Source organism: Moschus berezovskii, chromosome 22, assembly GCF_049115385.1.
Source record: "Moschus berezovskii isolate FMDL1 chromosome 22, NW_MosBer_1.0, whole genome shotgun sequence".
In the NCBI taxonomy this organism is placed as follows: Eukaryota; Metazoa; Chordata; class Mammalia; order Artiodactyla; family Moschidae; genus Moschus; species Moschus berezovskii.
This window is the reverse complement of record NC_142481.1, coordinates 917,565-934,874: the sequence shown is the minus strand read 5'-3', so window position 1 is coordinate 934,874 and position 17,310 is coordinate 917,565. Positions and strand designations below refer to the sequence as shown.

The 17,310-nt window shown below is 43.0% G+C and overlaps 2 protein-coding genes across 2 annotated transcripts in view; both read right to left on the bottom strand.

Annotated features, from left to right (window-relative positions):
• LOC129546374 (zinc finger protein 552-like) overlaps nucleotides 1–5,279 on the bottom strand; it is a 33,735-nt gene extending 28,456 nt beyond the window's left edge. The window contains exons 1-3 of the mRNA XM_088830378.1: nucleotides 4,644–5,279; nucleotides 3,401–3,527; nucleotides 899–975 (exon numbers count right to left, since the gene is read on the bottom strand). Coding sequence (XP_088686504.1) covers nucleotides 899–975; nucleotides 3,401–3,527; nucleotides 4,644–4,676 — 237 coding nt within the window. The 5' untranslated portion in view covers nucleotides 4,677–5,279. The remainder of the gene's footprint in view (nucleotides 1–898; nucleotides 976–3,400; nucleotides 3,528–4,643) is intronic.
• Nucleotides 5,280–5,994: 715 nt separating this feature from the next.
• LOC129546371 (uncharacterized) lies at nucleotides 5,995–16,626 on the bottom strand. The gene is made up of 3 exons (XM_055411267.2): nucleotides 16,300–16,626; nucleotides 15,050–15,176; nucleotides 5,995–11,246 (listed from the first exon to the last, which is right to left on the bottom strand). Exons 1-3 carry the CDS (start codon nucleotides 16,330–16,332, stop codon nucleotides 9,775–9,777), a joined length of 1,632 nt encoding a protein of 543 aa, XP_055267242.1. The 5' UTR covers nucleotides 16,333–16,626; the 3' UTR covers nucleotides 5,995–9,774.
• Between the last annotated feature and the right edge of the window lie 684 nt (nucleotides 16,627–17,310).

Here is a 17,310-nt window from a genome sequence, read left to right as displayed (position 1 = left end):
ATAACAAGGACTTCCCTGGTGGTCCAGTTGCTGAAACTCCAGGCTTCCAAAGCAAGGGCCCCGGGTTCCATCCCAGGTCAGGGAACTAGATCCCACAAGCCACAACTAAGAGTTAACATGCTGTAACTAAAGATGCCACATGCTGCAACGAAGACTGAAGACTGACGACCTGAAGTGCCACAATTAAGACCCAGGGCAGCCAAATGAATAAATAAATAGTATAAATAAAAAACAAAACACAAAAAAGAAAAACCTTGCACTCATACCTTCAATTCCCTAATATTTAAAAAATAAAATAAACAAACTGCATATTGCCAATACAGGTGGCAGATATTCAATCCCTGGTCATCACTTGTCAGGGAAATAACATCCTGCATGCCCCTTGGGGAGACCAAAACAAAAGAACAGAAAATAACAGATGCTGGCATGGATATAAAGAAGTTGGAACCTTGCAAAAAGATCTTGCAGAAATATCTCATGGTCTGTTTCAGGAGTAATGGTGTCAGTGACAACACTGCTGCAGAGTCAGGCACAAAAAGAAATGTCAGGTATAGTAACAGAGGAAAACTTGGGCACCATTCACTCGGAAAGTCACTTGGCCAAAAAGAGGGCAAACAAGGAGAAATAAATCAGGCTGATGGAAGACTACTGACCCTGACAGTTTCTCAAGGCAAGAGAAATAAAAGCAAAAACACATAAACGGGACCTAATCAAACACAGTCATGTACGGATGGGCCCACAGTCATGTACGGATGTGAGACTTGGACTGTAAGGAAGGCTGAGTGCTTAAGAATTGATGCTTTCAAACTCTGGCACTGGAAAAGACTCTTGAGAGTCCCTTAGACAGTAAAAAGATCATACTAGTCAATCCTACAAGATATCAACCCTGAATACTCACTGGAAGGACTGATGCTGAAGCTCCAACGCTTTGGCCACCTGATGCGAAGAGCCACTTCACTGGAAAACACCCTGATCCTGGGAAAGAATGAGGGCAGAAGGAGAAGAGGGCAACAGAGGATGAGAAGGTTGGATGGTACCATTAAGTCACCGGATGTAAGCAAACTCCAAGAGATGGTGAAGAACAGGGAAGCCAAGCATGCAGTTCATGGAGTCACAAAGAATTGGACACAACTGAATGAGTGATCAACAACAAAATCAAACAAAAGCTTTTGCACAGCAAAGGAAACCATAAACAAAACAAAAAGACAAACTACTGAAAATAATGTGACTGACAAGGGCTTAATTTCCAAAATATATAGAGAGGAGTACAACTGATAACAAAAAACCCAACCCAGAAGACCTAACTAGACATTTCTCCAAAGAAAAAATACAGATGGCCAATAGGCACATGACAAAATGCTCATCATCGCTAATTATCAAAGAAATGCAAATAGAAACTATTATACAATGAGGTACCACGTCACACTGGACAGAATGGCCATCAGTAAAATGTGCACAAATATGGTCTTTCCTTATAGTCCAGTGGTTAAGAATCCACCTTACAATGCAAGGGATACGGGTTCAATCCATGATCCGGGAAAATCCCATGTGCTGCAGAGCAACTAGACCTGTGCACCACAACTACTAGTTCTGTGCTCCAGAGCCCACAAGCCACAACTACTGAAGCCTGCAGGGCTACAGCCCATGCTCCGCAACAAGAGAAGACACCTCAGTTAGAGAGGAGACCCCTCTCTCCGCAACTAGAGAAAAGACCCAGCGAAGCAACGAAGACCCAGTGTGGCCAAAATTAAAATAAGTAAATTAATTAACCAATTTTTTAAAAGTCTACAAATAACAAATTTGGGAGAGGGTGTGGAGAAAAAGGAAACCTCTTACACTGTTGGTGAGAAAATAAATTGGTACAGTCACTATGGAAAACACTAAGGAGGTTCCTTAAAACAAGAAAAATAAGAGTTACCTTATGATCCACCAATCTCATTCCTGGGCATGTATCCAGAGAAAAACATAGTTTGAAAGGATACATGCACCCCAATATCCCTTGCAGTAATGTTTACAAGAGCCAGGAAATGGAAGCAACCTAAATGTCTGTTGACAGATGAATAGATGAAGAAGATGTGGTGCTTATATACCATGGAATAGAACTCAGCCATCAAAGCAAATGAAATAATGCCATTTGCAACAACATGGATGGACCTAGAGATTGTCAATACTGAGAGAAGTTAAGTCAGAAAGAGAAGGAGAAATAGTTATGACATCCCTTATATGTAGAATCTAAAAAGAAATGATACCAATGAAGTTGCAAAACAGGAAGAGAATCAGACTTAGAGAATGGCTGCCAGGAGGAAGGACTGGAAGAAGGGATAGTTAGGGAGTTTGGGGTGGACATGTGCACACGCCTGTATTTAAAATGAATAACCAAAATGAGCCTACTATACAGCACATGAAACTGCTCAATGTTATGTGGCAGCCTGGATGGGAGGGGAGTTTGGGGGATAACAGATACCTGTACGTGGACGGCCCAGTCCTTTCCCCATTCACCTGAAACTATCACAACATTGTTAATCAGCTATAACCCGCTACAAAATAAAAACTTAGGAAAACTAGAATAGATTCAAACCAACCAAAATTGAAAGTATTCTGTGGGAAGAAACATCATATTTCTGTTTACTGGAAAAGCGACTCAACCAGTTAATGTGCCAGATTACATTGAGCACCTACTATATAGTAGGCACTCTTTTCCAGGCTGTGAACACAACTGTGAAGCAGGTATAAAAGCATTCTCGGATACTAGCACTCTAAGTGGGGAAGGCAGATCATAAACATGTAAGCAAACAAACCAGGACACCTCAAAGGTGCTTTTACGAACAGGATAACGTCCCAGAGAGTGACTAATGTGTGTATGTGTTAGGGAAGGGCTTCTTTAAACCAGGTCATTGAGAAAGGACCTCAGGCAAGAAAGATAAATATCATATAATATTACTTAAATGAAATTTAAAAAAAAAACTGATACGTACACACTTATTTAGGAAACAGAACCAGACTCAAGGATTTAGACAATGAACTTGCTGTTGCCAAAGAGGAAAGGGGAAGGTCATGGATAGTTAAGAAAGTCTGTGACTGACATGTACTGCTGTATTTAAAATGGATAACCAGCAGAACCTAATGTACAACAGGAATTAAAACAAAATTGTAAATCAACAATAATTCAATAAAATTAAATACACAACAAAAAGACTACTGACCCTGAATCCTCAGCTGCAATTTGGGGCTACAGGTGTTCGGGCACTAAGGAGTAGGAATGCACTCTCCATAGACATACTAACCACAGCACATAACTCAGCACTTTATGTAAGCAGTGATGTGAGGAGTAAAGCAATGTCCTTGGGGGAAAGGAGAAAGAGCCTGGCTCAGAGGATAAAGGTGGGTGTGCAGGCCTTACCCAGCATGCATACAAGTGCAAAGTTCTCCAGCATGACATCGAGGTACAGCTGTATCTGAGCCTCATCAAGAAGACACCATTCCTCCCAGGAGAAGTACATGGCCACATCCTCAAAGGTCACACTGCCCTGGTACAACACGAACAAATAAAACCATGAAGAGTCTCACTCCTGAAAAGCCACCATCTATTTTCCCACATATCTCCCCACAGCCCAGTAAGATGTAACCTCTAGAAACATCGGGAAGCAAATCTCCCTCCTCTGATCTGAACCTTCCATTGCCTCCAGAATACACAGGCAGTCATCTGAAGCTGAAATCCTGCTCTTCCCTGCTGCTCATTCCCACCAGAAAAAAAGGAGACCTACACTTACCTAAACCAGCTCAGTTTCACCTCAAAGCACTTCCATGGACTGACAGGGGTTCCAGGAGTAATGTTCCATACTTCCTCCATAGAGCAGGCCTGCACTTAATAACCCAGGCATGGGGTTCCCAAGGTCCCCAAACCAAAAAACTGGTGGATGGCAGGTGAAGAGCCCCAAGACCAAATACAGAGAATTTGCTCCTGGGAGTGATAACAAGTGAGGGACTGGAACAACTTCCATTTACTAAAAGTGCTTCTGCAGCCCTGGGAATCTGCGGGAACACGAAGGCCACGGAGAAGAGTGACCAGGGAGGTGCTTCAGGGACTCCGGACATGCCAGGGCCGCTGCCTGGTACCAGGGCCAGGGAGTCTCAGCTGACTGGCTAGCCTCTCCTCCGTAACTCCATCGTCAGTGCTACCCTTTATCAGATGATACCGTGAAAAAGCCACAACTTCCCTCTGCTCAAAGTACTCATCACCCCCTACAGACTCTTCTTCCACTGAACAATCTTTGGAGAACTTTTAAAAAGCTCGACTAGACCGTGTCCTTCCTTTGGTCAAAACTCCACGGCTCGCAAGGCCCTAAGAAGAAAGGTAAAATACACCCTCTCATCTAGTATTCGAGCTGCAGCCTGACCTCAAACTTTGCTCCTCACAGAAACAGGATGGACTATAGATTCCCTAACGATCCTGCTTCAGCTGCATCCAAACCTCACCCACACATTACACTTGTCTTCAGAAATAAGGACACCACCTCCGAAGGCCTGCATGTTCTGAACCAGCGGCCTGAAATAAAGCGACCTGAGCAGGCGCTTCTTACGCTGGGCATCAGGATTTCAGTGAGGAAATGGGCAGAGGAGAACCCGGAGCACGAAGCCTTTACCTGATGTGGGGCCGACAGCGCAGCCGCCGCCATTGTAGCCTGTGGGCGGAGCGACAACACACGAACAACCGAGTCGGACTTGGCACGGTTATTCTCGGCCGACGGCGACGTCTGCAACCCTGAGCAGTACGGACAAGCGTCCAACTTTGCCTTAGTCCCTCACTTCCCTCTCCAACAACACACTCCGGAGTTTCTAACCAGCTCCACAGTCCCAGGAGCGACCACAACGTCAGCCACCGAGACACCGGAAGTCCACTACCGGATGTCCCGCCTCTAGGAAATGCACCGCCTTTGGATTTTCATTGGCTGAAGGTGTGCCTTAGCGCAAAATCTTCTGGGTAATGTAGTGCCACAGCCTCGAGCAATTGCGCCCCACTCTGGAAGCCCCAAGAAAAAAAGCCCAGCGGCACCGCGAGGATCGCAGAGAAATCACCTGAGGTGGAGGAGGGTGGTTCCATAATTCTAAAGAGGATGGGGGCCCAGGAGGGAACGAAAATAGGGTGCTTCAGAGCATTTTAATTCTTTACTGCTACTGATTACTGAAGTGTTACAGACATAATCTCAGACTCCTTGAAGCCAACCCTACTTGACATCCGTTGATAACTGGAAGTAAACATACATGATCCTATTGCTTTTGAAATGCATGCAGCTTGAAGTGTTGAAGTCATTTTAAAAAAAAGTCTGCAATACCCTGAATGGGAATGCAGAAAGTTGATATTTAATAGGCTTGATGAAGCCTAACAGATAAAGGCAACTTAGCAAGTATAACTCTCATATTGATATCTAATCAAACACCTATTTCCTATGCTTACTATCTGATTTATATGGCAAGTCTTAAGTTGGCTTGCAAAGAACAGCCCTTATGGTGTTTCATGCCAGTGTTTTTCCATCCACTGTCCCTTAACATTTCTTCTTGGCTATAAATTCTCAGCTATCTTTACTTTAACATTGAACTCAATCTTCCACACATATTGTAACAAGCCCAGAACTTTGGGCATCCATCTCACATGCCTGTCCCAACATCTCTCTGGAATGTTTGTGTGTTTCTCTGGCCAAACCTGCTGTGTTGGGTCTGCAATTCCCACTGTATTTTCCCAACAAGGTCTCATTTCTCATTTCCCTTTGTGCTGTGGTACATGAGTTTGTAGATCCAGGCCACAATGAAGGGTGGTCAGCATTCAAACTCTGTCACACTGTGTCCCCTGTTGGGCTAACATGCAGCAATATTTAGAATACTTTCATGTGCAGTAAAGTTACTGGAGTTACATAAGGGCTCTCTTAGTTTACAAATCCCATGGATGGAGGAGCCTGGTAGGCTGCAGCCCGTAGGGTCGCTAAGGGTCAGACACGACGGAGCGACTTCACTTTCACTTTTCACTTTCACACACTGGAGAAGGAAATGGCAACCCACTCCAGTGTTCTTGCCTGGAGAATCCCAGGGACAGGGGAGCCTGTTGGGCTTCCATCTATGGGGTCACACAGAGGCGGACACGACTGAAGTGACTTAGCAGCAGCAGTTTACAAATGCATTCTAAGATGTTATGCATGCAATGACATGATACCTGGGATTATAAATTTAAAAAACACAAAAGTACATGTAGTACATGATGCTACAAAAATACAAAAAATGTGCATGATAAGATAAATGATATAGGGGAAGGACCCAATAGTCATTCCATTCATATAAACATTTGAAAATAGTCTCACAAAAGTGGTGGGCTGCACTCAAGGCTCAGTGGTAAAGAACCCACCTGCCAATGCAAGAGACGCAGGTTCAACTGATCCCAGGTCTAGAAAGATCCCACATGCCCCCAGAGCAACTAAGCCCATGATCCACTACTAGTGAGCCTGTGCTCTAGAACCTGAGAACAATGACTGAAGCCCATGACCTAGAGCCAGTAGTGTGCAACAAGAGAAGTCACTACTCTTCACAACTAGAGAAAAGATTGCACAGGAATAAAGATCTAGCACAGTCAAAAATAAGTAAGTAAATACAATTATATATTTTAAAAAGTAGAATATGCTCTTGTATCAGTAATTTTAACGCTGAGGATGAATTAAAAATGGCAGGACACTGCTTCAAGGGGTGTACATAAGTATCAAAACATACATTTAAAATAAGTAAAATTTATTTTAAGCGAACTATACATCCATGAAATGTTTAAAACAAATATCCAAAACCTGTCTTTTATAGACATTCAAGTAATGTAAAATTCTTAAAAATTATATGCAGAGATACTGAACTTGTAAAGGGGGGAAGTACACAATGGTGGGGTACTGGCAAAGGTTCCCAACTCCAGGTTAAGTGACATTATGCTGGCAATCTGACACTGATTATGGGAGTATTTACACCCACACAAATTGGCAAACATTATAAAATAGGCCTTAATTTACTTTGTAACTTAATGTCTGCACTTAAGACTGAAGTAGCATTTGTTAAAAATTCAGATTTATCTTAAATGTGCATAATGTATCTGGTCATTACATCATGCATACTGAAGAAACTGAGGAAAACACGAGAACACATTCTTTCAGTATTCCAAATTCTGTGCAGGCATCATTGACACTACTGGCTAATGGGTGAACTCTCACAGATGTCTTTCTTGTTTACCTGCTCTCCTATTCATCAAAAAAAGAGAAAATGGGGAAATAAAAGAAGGCAAAAGATAAGAATAGGAAGATCTCCAAACAAGACACATAGGTAAAGAGATATTAAGAAACAACACTTAACCTCAAGAATCCTGACAAATGCAATTAAAATCATGATTTCACACTGCTGTTAAATGGTCTTCACTGGGGGTATTAGCATGCATCCAGTCTTAGATTTTAACGTAGGCTGAATTTCTGGGTCATATGGTACCTTTAGTTCTAGTTTTTAAGAAATCTCCATACTGTTCTCCATAATGTTTGTATCAATTTCCACTCTCACCATATACCCTGAGAAAACCATAATTCAAAAACATACATGTTCCAATGTTCACTGCAGCAATATTAAAATAGCTAGGACATGGAAGGAACCAAGATACTCACTGAGAGATGAATGGATAAAGCAGCTACAGTATATATATAATTACTCAGCCATAACAAGTAATCAATGTGTCAGTTCTAGTGAGGTGGATGAACTTAAAAGCCCATTATACAAAGTCAAAAAAGGACAACGGATATAGTTTACTTATGCACACATATGGAATCTAGAAACATGGTACTGATGAACTTATTTGCAGGAAGAGAACAGAAATAGAGACATAGAGAAGACATTTATGGACACAGCAGGTGAAGGAGAAGGTGAGAGGAATTCAGAGTATCATTGAAATATATAATTACCATGTGTAAAATAGCTAGTGAGAAGTTGCTGTATAACACAAGGAGCTCAACTCAGTGCTCTTTGACAACCTAGAGAGGTGGGATGGAGTGGGAGAGGGGTCAAGAGGGAGGGTACATATGTATACTTATGGCTGATTCATGTCATTGTATGAAAGAAACCAACATACTGTAAAGAAAGTTTCCAAACAAAAATATTTTTTAGAAGTGTTCGTCAACTGTGCTTCCTAATGATTGGGGGTGGGGGGGCAAGTTCTTACTGATTAACAATCATTACTGGGCAACTTCCATTTTTCGAATTGAGTGGAGGTAGGAGGAGCAGTGACAGGACACGCAGAGGTTAAGAGGAAGAACGTTGGAGACCAGGCTATGCGAGGACCACAGAGGATACTTAGTTCTTCAGTGTTCCTCACACTGCCTAGAACATGAGTGGGTCAACTACATAATGGAACAACAGGCACATCCTTAAGTGGTGAAGCCAGTGTAAAATGTAGAGTGACCCAACGAGCAAGTCTGGAGTCCCTGGCTTAGTGTTGCTGTCCCTGTGAAGAACTTCCCAAGGAGAGAGTGTTTGCAAGAATTGTGCATAGGTGGAAATGAAGCTGGAGCCCCTGGTGGTAATGCAGGCATCAGGTGTGCATAGTTCATGGTCGGAACACAAGAAATAAGAGTGCCTGCTCTGAGTGGCAGAAAAGCTGCCAGCGTATATGTGCAGTTAAGAAAAACCACTCTCACAAAAGGTCTGGCAATAGAGCCTTTATGAAAAGCCCTCTACCTCTCTGAGATGGACGCCCCTTCTTTCTCAAATAGCAATAATAAAAACTGAATCACAGCGCTGGTTTGGTTGAGTAGCTAAATGGAACAATCTGCAGAAAGTCATCAATGCTGGTTTTCAGAAAAAAGATAATCAGCGTGAGGCTAGGGTATAAGCAGGGCTCATCAGGCAGGGGATGAGGGGTGCAGAAATGTCAGGATGGACAAGGTGTTCTTTCAGTCTCCAAACCTGGAGGGAGCAGGAGGGGGTAAAATGACCAGACTCCCTAAATCTTGAAACAGGTAACCTGGAATTAAATCCCAGATCCGTATCCATTGCGAAGAGATCACAAACATGATACAGTGTCTCTGTGCTTCAGTTTCCTCTCTAGAAAGTGTCCGTTTGCTGTATAGGTAAGTCCCACCTTCTTACTAACTCAAATCTCTCAATGTCACTGCCAGCCATATTGCGATATTCATAAAGCCCTTTCTCCAGTGTGAGACACTTGATGGTTAATCAAGTGGCACTTTCAGGAAAATGATTGACCACATTTCCTTGCATCGTAAGGGTTTTCTCTAGTGTGGATTATCCTAAAGGAACTCAGTTGGTGGGTTTGGTTAAAGGATGTCCTATATTTACTGCACATATATAGTGTTTTTCTTCTGTGACTGCCCTGATGATAATGGAAACCAGACAGAATATGTAAGACTTTTACCACATACATTACACTAATAAGGCCTTTCTAAAGTATGAATTCTCTGATGTCCAATGAAACAGTACTTTCAGGTAAAAGATTTATCACATTCCTTGTACTGATAAGGCTTTTCTCCACTATGGACTTTGCTATGGACACTGAGGTACTTCCTTCAACTAAAGGATTTCCAACATTCAGTGTAGGCGTAAGGCCTTTCTCCACCGTGAACTCTGTGATGTACAATTATGTTTCAGTTTTGGAAAAAAGATTTATTATATTCATTGCACTCGTAAGACTTTTCTCCAGTGTGGATTTTCCTATGGATATGTAGAAGTTGTCTCTGGCTAAAGGATTACCAACATTTAAGCCCTTTCAGAAGTGTGAACTCTCTGATGACGATGAAGGCCTGACCTATCAGTAAAACATTTCCCACATTCTCTGCACTCATAAGGCTTTTCTCCACTGTGAACTCTCTGATGCCGATGAAGACGTGACCTATCAATAAAACATTTTCCACATTCAATGCACTCATAAGGTCTTTCTCCACTGTGAACACTCTGATGATTCTGGAGGCCTCTCTTAACAATAAAAGATTTCCCACATTCACTGCACTGATAGGGCCTTTCTCCGCTGTGAACTCTCTGATGATACCGGAGACCACTTGAAAAAATAAAACATTTCCCACATTCGCTGCACTCATAGGGCCTTTCTCCACTGTGAACTCTCTGATGATACTGAAGACCTCTCTTATCAATATAACATTTCCCACATTCACTGCACTCGTAAGGCCTTTCTCCAGAATGAACTCGCTGATGATAATGGAGGTCAGATTTAGCAATAAAAGATTTCCCACATTCACTGCACCCATAGGGCCTCTCGCCACTGTGAACTCTCTGATGATACTGGAGGCCACGCAGAGCAACAAAAGACTTTCCACATTCACTGCACTCATAGGGCCGTTCACCAGTGTGAACTCTCTGATGGTCAATTAACCTCCCCTTTTGGATGAAAGATTTACCACATTCCTTGCATTTATAAGGCTTTTCTCCAGTGTGGATTTTTCTATGGATTCTGAGGTACCTCCTTTGGCTAAATGACTTTCCACATTCAGGACAGGCATATAGCGTTCCTCCAGAGTTAAATCTCTGACCTGCAAGGAAACCAGACTTGTGGGCAAAAAATTTTCCAGAATGGCTGCATTCGTAAGACCTTTCTCTGGCACGAACTTCCTGGTTCTGAATAAGGCTATTTCTTTGGGTCCAGGCTTCCCCACATTTGCTAAACTCACAAAATCCTTCACCAGTGAGGGCTTCTTCATCCTGAATAAGTATGTCTGTGGGGTTGGAGACTATCTTGCCTTCTCCCCAGCTCTGATGACTTTTTCCACTGTGAAAAACAGCATCATACTCCTTAGTGTTGCTTCGTGGCATCCTGGTATTAGTGGCTTGTTTCTGAACTCCCATGTTGGCCAGGAAATCATTCCCAATCTCCATGTTGGTAGACAGATTCCTTGCTGCATGTATCGTACAGCTTTTCAAATATGCAGGTCTTCCCATATGACACTGGCAGAATTTCACTCCAATGTGCTGCTGAACAATGGCAGTAAAATAGAATTGTTTCCCACATTCCCCACACGTGTATTCTTTCTGCTCCCTATTTGTTCCTTGCTCTTCAGCTAAATGTAAAATGTCTCTCAAGACTGGGACACATATCTTACAGGGCTGGGTATTCTCAGGAGACAATTCGGCCCTGGGAGTCCTAATCTGTGATGCTCCCTCTGCAGATACATTCTGTTCAGAACATGTCTCTGCATCCTGGACTGCACGACAAGAACCTGAAAACAAACAGGGTGACTTTATTGGAGGGAATAATATCATCACAAGTACATCTGATACATGAAAGACGCAGTCCATGGAATCATGTTCAGGACATGAACTGGGATTAAACTGAAGGAGCTGGTCTCACCATGTCCAGGACACAAGGACTGGATGTGGCTCTCACAGCCAAGTGGTTAAGACACTGCACTGCCAATGCAGGGAGCGCAAGTTCAATCCCTGGCCATGGAACTAAGATCCCACATGTCTCAGAGCCAAAAAAACAGGAAAAGATTTTTTAAAAAAAAGAAATAGTTACTATATTAATATCAAAGCTGACTTAACATAAGCAAAGTCATCAGGGATAAAGAGAATAACACAATGATAAAGGGGTCAGTTTTTAAGATTTCAGAATAATCCTTAACATTTATGTGCCTAACAACAGAATATTTAATAGTGAGGCAAAACAGACCTACAAGTAGAAACAGATATAATAGTTGGAGACTATAATAGTTGGAGACTTCATTCAACACTGCTCTACCAGAAATGAACAGATTCAGCAAACAGAAAATCGGTAAAGATGCTGTTGAACTGAAAAGTACCATCATCAATCAACTGGATGTAAGGACATCTAAAGACTACTAGTATACTCTATCCAAAATCAGCACAATAGTCTATTCATGCTGACATATAACATTCACAAGATAGACCACATCCTAGGTGAGAAAACATACCTTAACAAATTTGAAACAACTGAAATCATACAATGTCTTTTCTCAGAACACAGTAGAATTATAACAAAAATCAGTAACACAGTTGGGAAGATTCCCTGGAAAAGGGAAAGGCAACCCACTCCAGTATTCTGGCCTGCAGAATTCCATGGACTGTACAGTCCATGGGGTCGCCAAGAGTTGGACATGACTGAGCGACTTTCAAAAAAAAAAATAAGTAACACAAAGATAGCTGAAAAAAAAAAATCCAAAAATTTTGAGAATTAAACTATACACTTTCAAATAAAACATGGGTCAAAGAAGAAGTCCCAAAAAAGAAATCTTAAGAAAACTTTTAGTTAGAGCTGGACATGGAACAACAGACTGGTTCCAAATAGTGCAAGAAGTACATCAAGGCTGTCTATTGTCACCCTGCTTATTTAACTTATATGCAAAGTACATCATGAGAAACATTGGGCTGGAAGAAGCAGAAGCTGGAATCAAGATTGCCGGGAGAAATATCAATAACCTCAGAAATGCAGATGACACCACCCTTATGGCAGAAAACGAAGAAGAACTAAAGAGCCTCTTGATGAAAGTGAAAGAGAAGAGTGAAAAAGTTGGCTTAAAGCTCAACATTCAGAAAACTAAGATCACGACACCTGGTCCCATCACTTCATGGCAAATAGATGGGGAAACAACAGTGGCTGACTTTACTTTTTATTTTTCCAAAATCACTCTAGATGGTGACTGCAGCCATGAAATTAAAAGACGCCTACTCCTTGGAAGGAAAGTTATGACCAACCTAGATAGCATATTAAAAAGCAGAGACATTACTTTGTCAACAAAGGTCCGTCTAGTCAAGGATACGGTTTTTCCAGTAGTCATGTATGGATGAGAGAGTTGGACTATAAAGAAAGTTGAGCACCGAAGAATTAATGCTTTTGAACTGTGGTGTTGGAGAAGACTCTTGAGAATCGCTTGGACTGCAAGGAGATCCAACCAGTCCTCCATCCTAAAGGAGATCAGTCCTGGGTGTTCATTGGAAGGACTGATATTGAAGCTGAAACTCCAATACTTTGGCCACCTGATGTGAAGAGCTGACTCATTTGAAAAGACCCTGATGCTGGAGGGCAGGAGGAGAAGGGGACGACAGAGGATGAGATGGTTGGATGGCATCACCAACTCAATGGACATGAGTTTGTGTAAACTCCGGGAGTTGGCGATGGACAGGGAGGCCTGGCGTGCTGCAGTTCATGGGGTCGCAAAGAGTCAGACATGACCAAGCGAATGAACTAAAGAAAACTTCTTAAGTATTTTCAAATAAACACAACACTTCTCAAAATAAGTGAAAGCAGTGTTTTATAAGGCAATTTATAGCACTGAATGAACATATTGCAAAAGGAGACCTAAAATCAAAGGAGACCAAAAGGAGACCTATCTGTGCTTTTACCTTATGAAACTACTATATAGAAAAATCAACAAAGCTCCAAAAAACCTTGTTATTTAAAATGACAAATAATATAAAAAGGATTCTAGTCAGTCTAACTGTGAAAATGAGGCAGCACACAAATTAATAATATCAAAAATGAAAGAAAAGGGGAAAAAAATGAAAGAGGAGAGACATCCCTAGTGGTCCATTGGCTAAGACTCCTAACTCTCAAAGCAAGGGGCCCAGATTCCATCCCTGGTCGGGGAACTAGACACCACATGCTGCATCTAAGAGTTCACATGACTCAACTAAAAGATCCACATGCTATGAAATATCAGTAAATTGAATCAAAAACTGTAAAAAAAAAAAAAAAGAAAAAATTATATGCCATGACCAACTGGGATTATTGCAAGGTACCCTGGAAAAGACTCTGATGCTGGGAGGGATTGGGGGCAGGAGGAGAAGGGGATGACAGAGAATGAGATGGCTGGATGGCATCGACGACTCGATGTACATGAGTTTGAGTGAACTCCAGGAGTTGGTGATGGACAGGGAGGCCTGGCGTGCTGTGATTCATGGGGTCGCAAAGAGTCGGACACGACTGAGCGACTGAACTGACTGACTGACTGACACAAGGATAATGTAACATTCAAAAAACAATAAACAGAATCCATGTCAAGAATTCCCTGGCAGTCCAGTGGTTAAGAATCTACCTGCAGGGGATACGGGTAAGATCCCTGGTCCAGGAAGATTCCACATGCCACAGGGCAACTAAACCCTCAGGCCACAAGTACTGAAACCAACCTGTACACCTTGCTCATCACTAGAGAAAATCCTCCCAGCAACAAAGACCCAATGCAACCAAAAAAAAAATTTTTTTTAAGTATTCTAAAAACAAAACAAAAGCAACCAAAAAAGACAACCTAAAAACCGGGAGAAAATATTTGCAAATGATGTAAGTCAGAAAGAGAAAAACAAATACCATTTGATATCACTTCTTTACGGAATCTGAAATATGATACAACATATCTACATATAAACATATAGGAAACAGAAACAGACTCAGGAATGGAGAACAAACTTGTGTCTGCCAAGTGGGAGGGAAGTAAGTGAGGAAAGGATTGGGAGTATAGGATTAGCAGATGCAAACTAGTAAACATAGCATGGATAAACAAGGTCTTGATGTCATATTACAGGAAACTATATTCAATACCCGTGATAAACCGTAAGGGAAATGAATAATATACATATATATGTGTCTGTGTGTATGTGTGTGTATAAAAAAAAACTTAGTAGCTATGCTGTGCAGCAAAAATTAACATAAAGTTGAGAACTGAACAGAATATTTTAATAAAATTATAAAAACAAAAACACAGAAAGACTACTGACCCTGAATCCTCAGCTGCAAATTTGGGGATACAGGTGTTCTGGCACTGAGGTTGCGCTCTTCCTAGCTATACTAACCACAGGACATAACTCAGCATTGTGAGAAAGTAGTGCCCATGGTCCATATGTGAGAAGGACATACCTGCCCCAGGGGAAAAGGAGAAAGGCAGAGCCTAGCTCAGAGGATGGTGGAGCCTGGTGGGCTGCCGTCTATGGGGTCGCACAGTCAGACACGACTGAAGCGACTTAGCAGCAGCAGCAGCTCAGAGGAGGGAGGTGGGTGTGCAGACCTTACCCAGCATGCACACAAGTGCAAAGTTCTCCAGCATGACATCAAGGTACAGGCGTATTTGAACCTCATCAAGAAGACACCATTCATCCCAGGAGAAGTACACAGCCACATCCTCAAAGGTCACACTGCCCTGGTACAATAAGGACAAACAAAACAATGAACAAACTCATTCCCAAAAAACCACCATCCAACTCCTTCGCACATCTCCCTCACTGCCCAGTCAGATGGGGCCTCTTGAAACCTGGAGTTAGAAAAAAACCTTCCTCCTTTGATCTGACCCTCCCATTGGCTCCAGAAAACACAGGTAGTCCTTTCAAGCCAAAATTCTGCTCTTCCCTGTTTATTCCCACCAGGAAAAAAAAAAAAAAAAACAAAACCTGCACTTACCTAGACCAGTTCAGCCTCACATTAAAAGTGACCAGTTCCACACTTCCTTCCATTGATGATGGAAAATAGGAACCACCTCAATAGACCCCGTCCTGCATTCAGGACCCTGAACATGGGGTTCCCAAACCAAGGGTCTGGGTGAATGGCAGGTGAAGAGCCTCAAGACCCTTCTCAAATACAAAGAATGTGTGCATGGGCTTGAGAATAATTGAGGGACAGGGACAACCTCCAGTTACCAAAAGTGCTTCTGCAGTCCTGGGAATCTGTGGGAACGGGCAGGCCATGTAGGAAGGTGACCTGGGTGATGCTCCAGGGGCTCAAACTTTCCTAGGACTTCTGCCTGGGACCAGAGTCCTCGTAATGGCACGGTGGCTGGCTAAGGTCTCCTTCGTGACTCCATCCTCAGTACCACCTCTTACCAGTTGTGAGCAAGAAAAAGCCAGAAATTCCCTCTGCCTCAAATTAATCATCACAAACCAACAGACTTCTTTCACTGAACAGTTTTGAAGCCTAATTTTAAAAACCTAAATTCAGATGACGTCCCTCCATGCTCAACTCTTCAGTGCTTCCAGAGGGTCTAAGCAGGAGATTACAACCTCTCATTTTCCACTCCTGGTGAAGCCTGCCCCTAAGCGTTGTTCCTCACAGAAGCTAGACGGACCTCAGGTTCCCCAACATTCCTGCTTCAGTTGCATCTCAAAGCCTCACTCACACATTACACAGGTCCTCGGAAATAAGGACACCACCCGTGAAGGCCTGCAAGAGGCCTTCAGGCTTGTCATGGAAGAGGCCCTTGAGATAAAGCGACCTGAGAAGGTCAGGGCAGTCACAGTTTGACGGGAAAGGGGGCAGGGCAGAACGTTTACCTGAGGTGGCACCGGCAGCGAAGCCGCCGCCATCCGAGCCTGCGGGCGGAGCGGAGCTTCCAAAGTATAGCGACCAGGTCGGTTTCGGTACAATAACTCCCCGCAGAAGGAGACCTCTCCGACCCTAACAACAGATCCTGTGCAGTGTGCACGAAGACCCCGCTTCCGCCTTAGGCCCCTCACCGCCCAGCAAACTGCTCACTCGTGAGCTTATCACCAACCCCACGGTCTCAACAACAAACAAAACGTCGAAATAAACGCGCCGGAAGTCACACTGCTGGATGTTCGGCCTCCAGCAATTGCGCAGTTTCTGAATTCTCAAGGGCTCTACCTCGCCTTAGCCCAAGTTCTTCTGGGTAATGTAGTGCCAAGGCCTCAAGGAATGGCGCCACACTGGAATCGCAAGGAGGAAAGCTAAGCAGCACCGCGAGGAGCGCTGGGAAATCACGTGTCGGGGGCCTCCATCCTCATTAAAGAGCTGGGGAGTCGATGACGAAGTGGGGGAGGGTGCTCCAGAGAATTTAAGTCTTTAACGATACTGATCACTGAAGTGTAGGGATAATCTAGCTGACATCCACTGGTAACGGGAAGTGAGAAAACATTATCTTATTGCTCTTGAAATGCATGCAGCCTGAAGTGCTCAAGTCATCTGTAAATTATAGTAAGAAAAAAGAAAAAAAGACTACAGGATTCTGGCTGGGAATGTGGAAAGTTGATACTGGACAGGCCTGCTACAGCTGAACAAGAGAGAAACACTTACTTTGGTCCCCCAGAAAAGGCTGTCTTGCCTGCATAGTCAGTGATGGTGTGCAACTGAGTGAGAAACAGTGATGGACAGTCAGGACACCCAAAATGGCTGTATGCTTCCTCTTTGTGCATCCACTGCCCCACCAGTCTGATTCACCTTACCCTACTCACCTACCTGAACTTTCACTTAATAATAAAGCCTCATCTGTCAATACCTACCTTCTTGCTCTAGCCCCAGATAGTCCTTGTTTTTGTCATTAGATA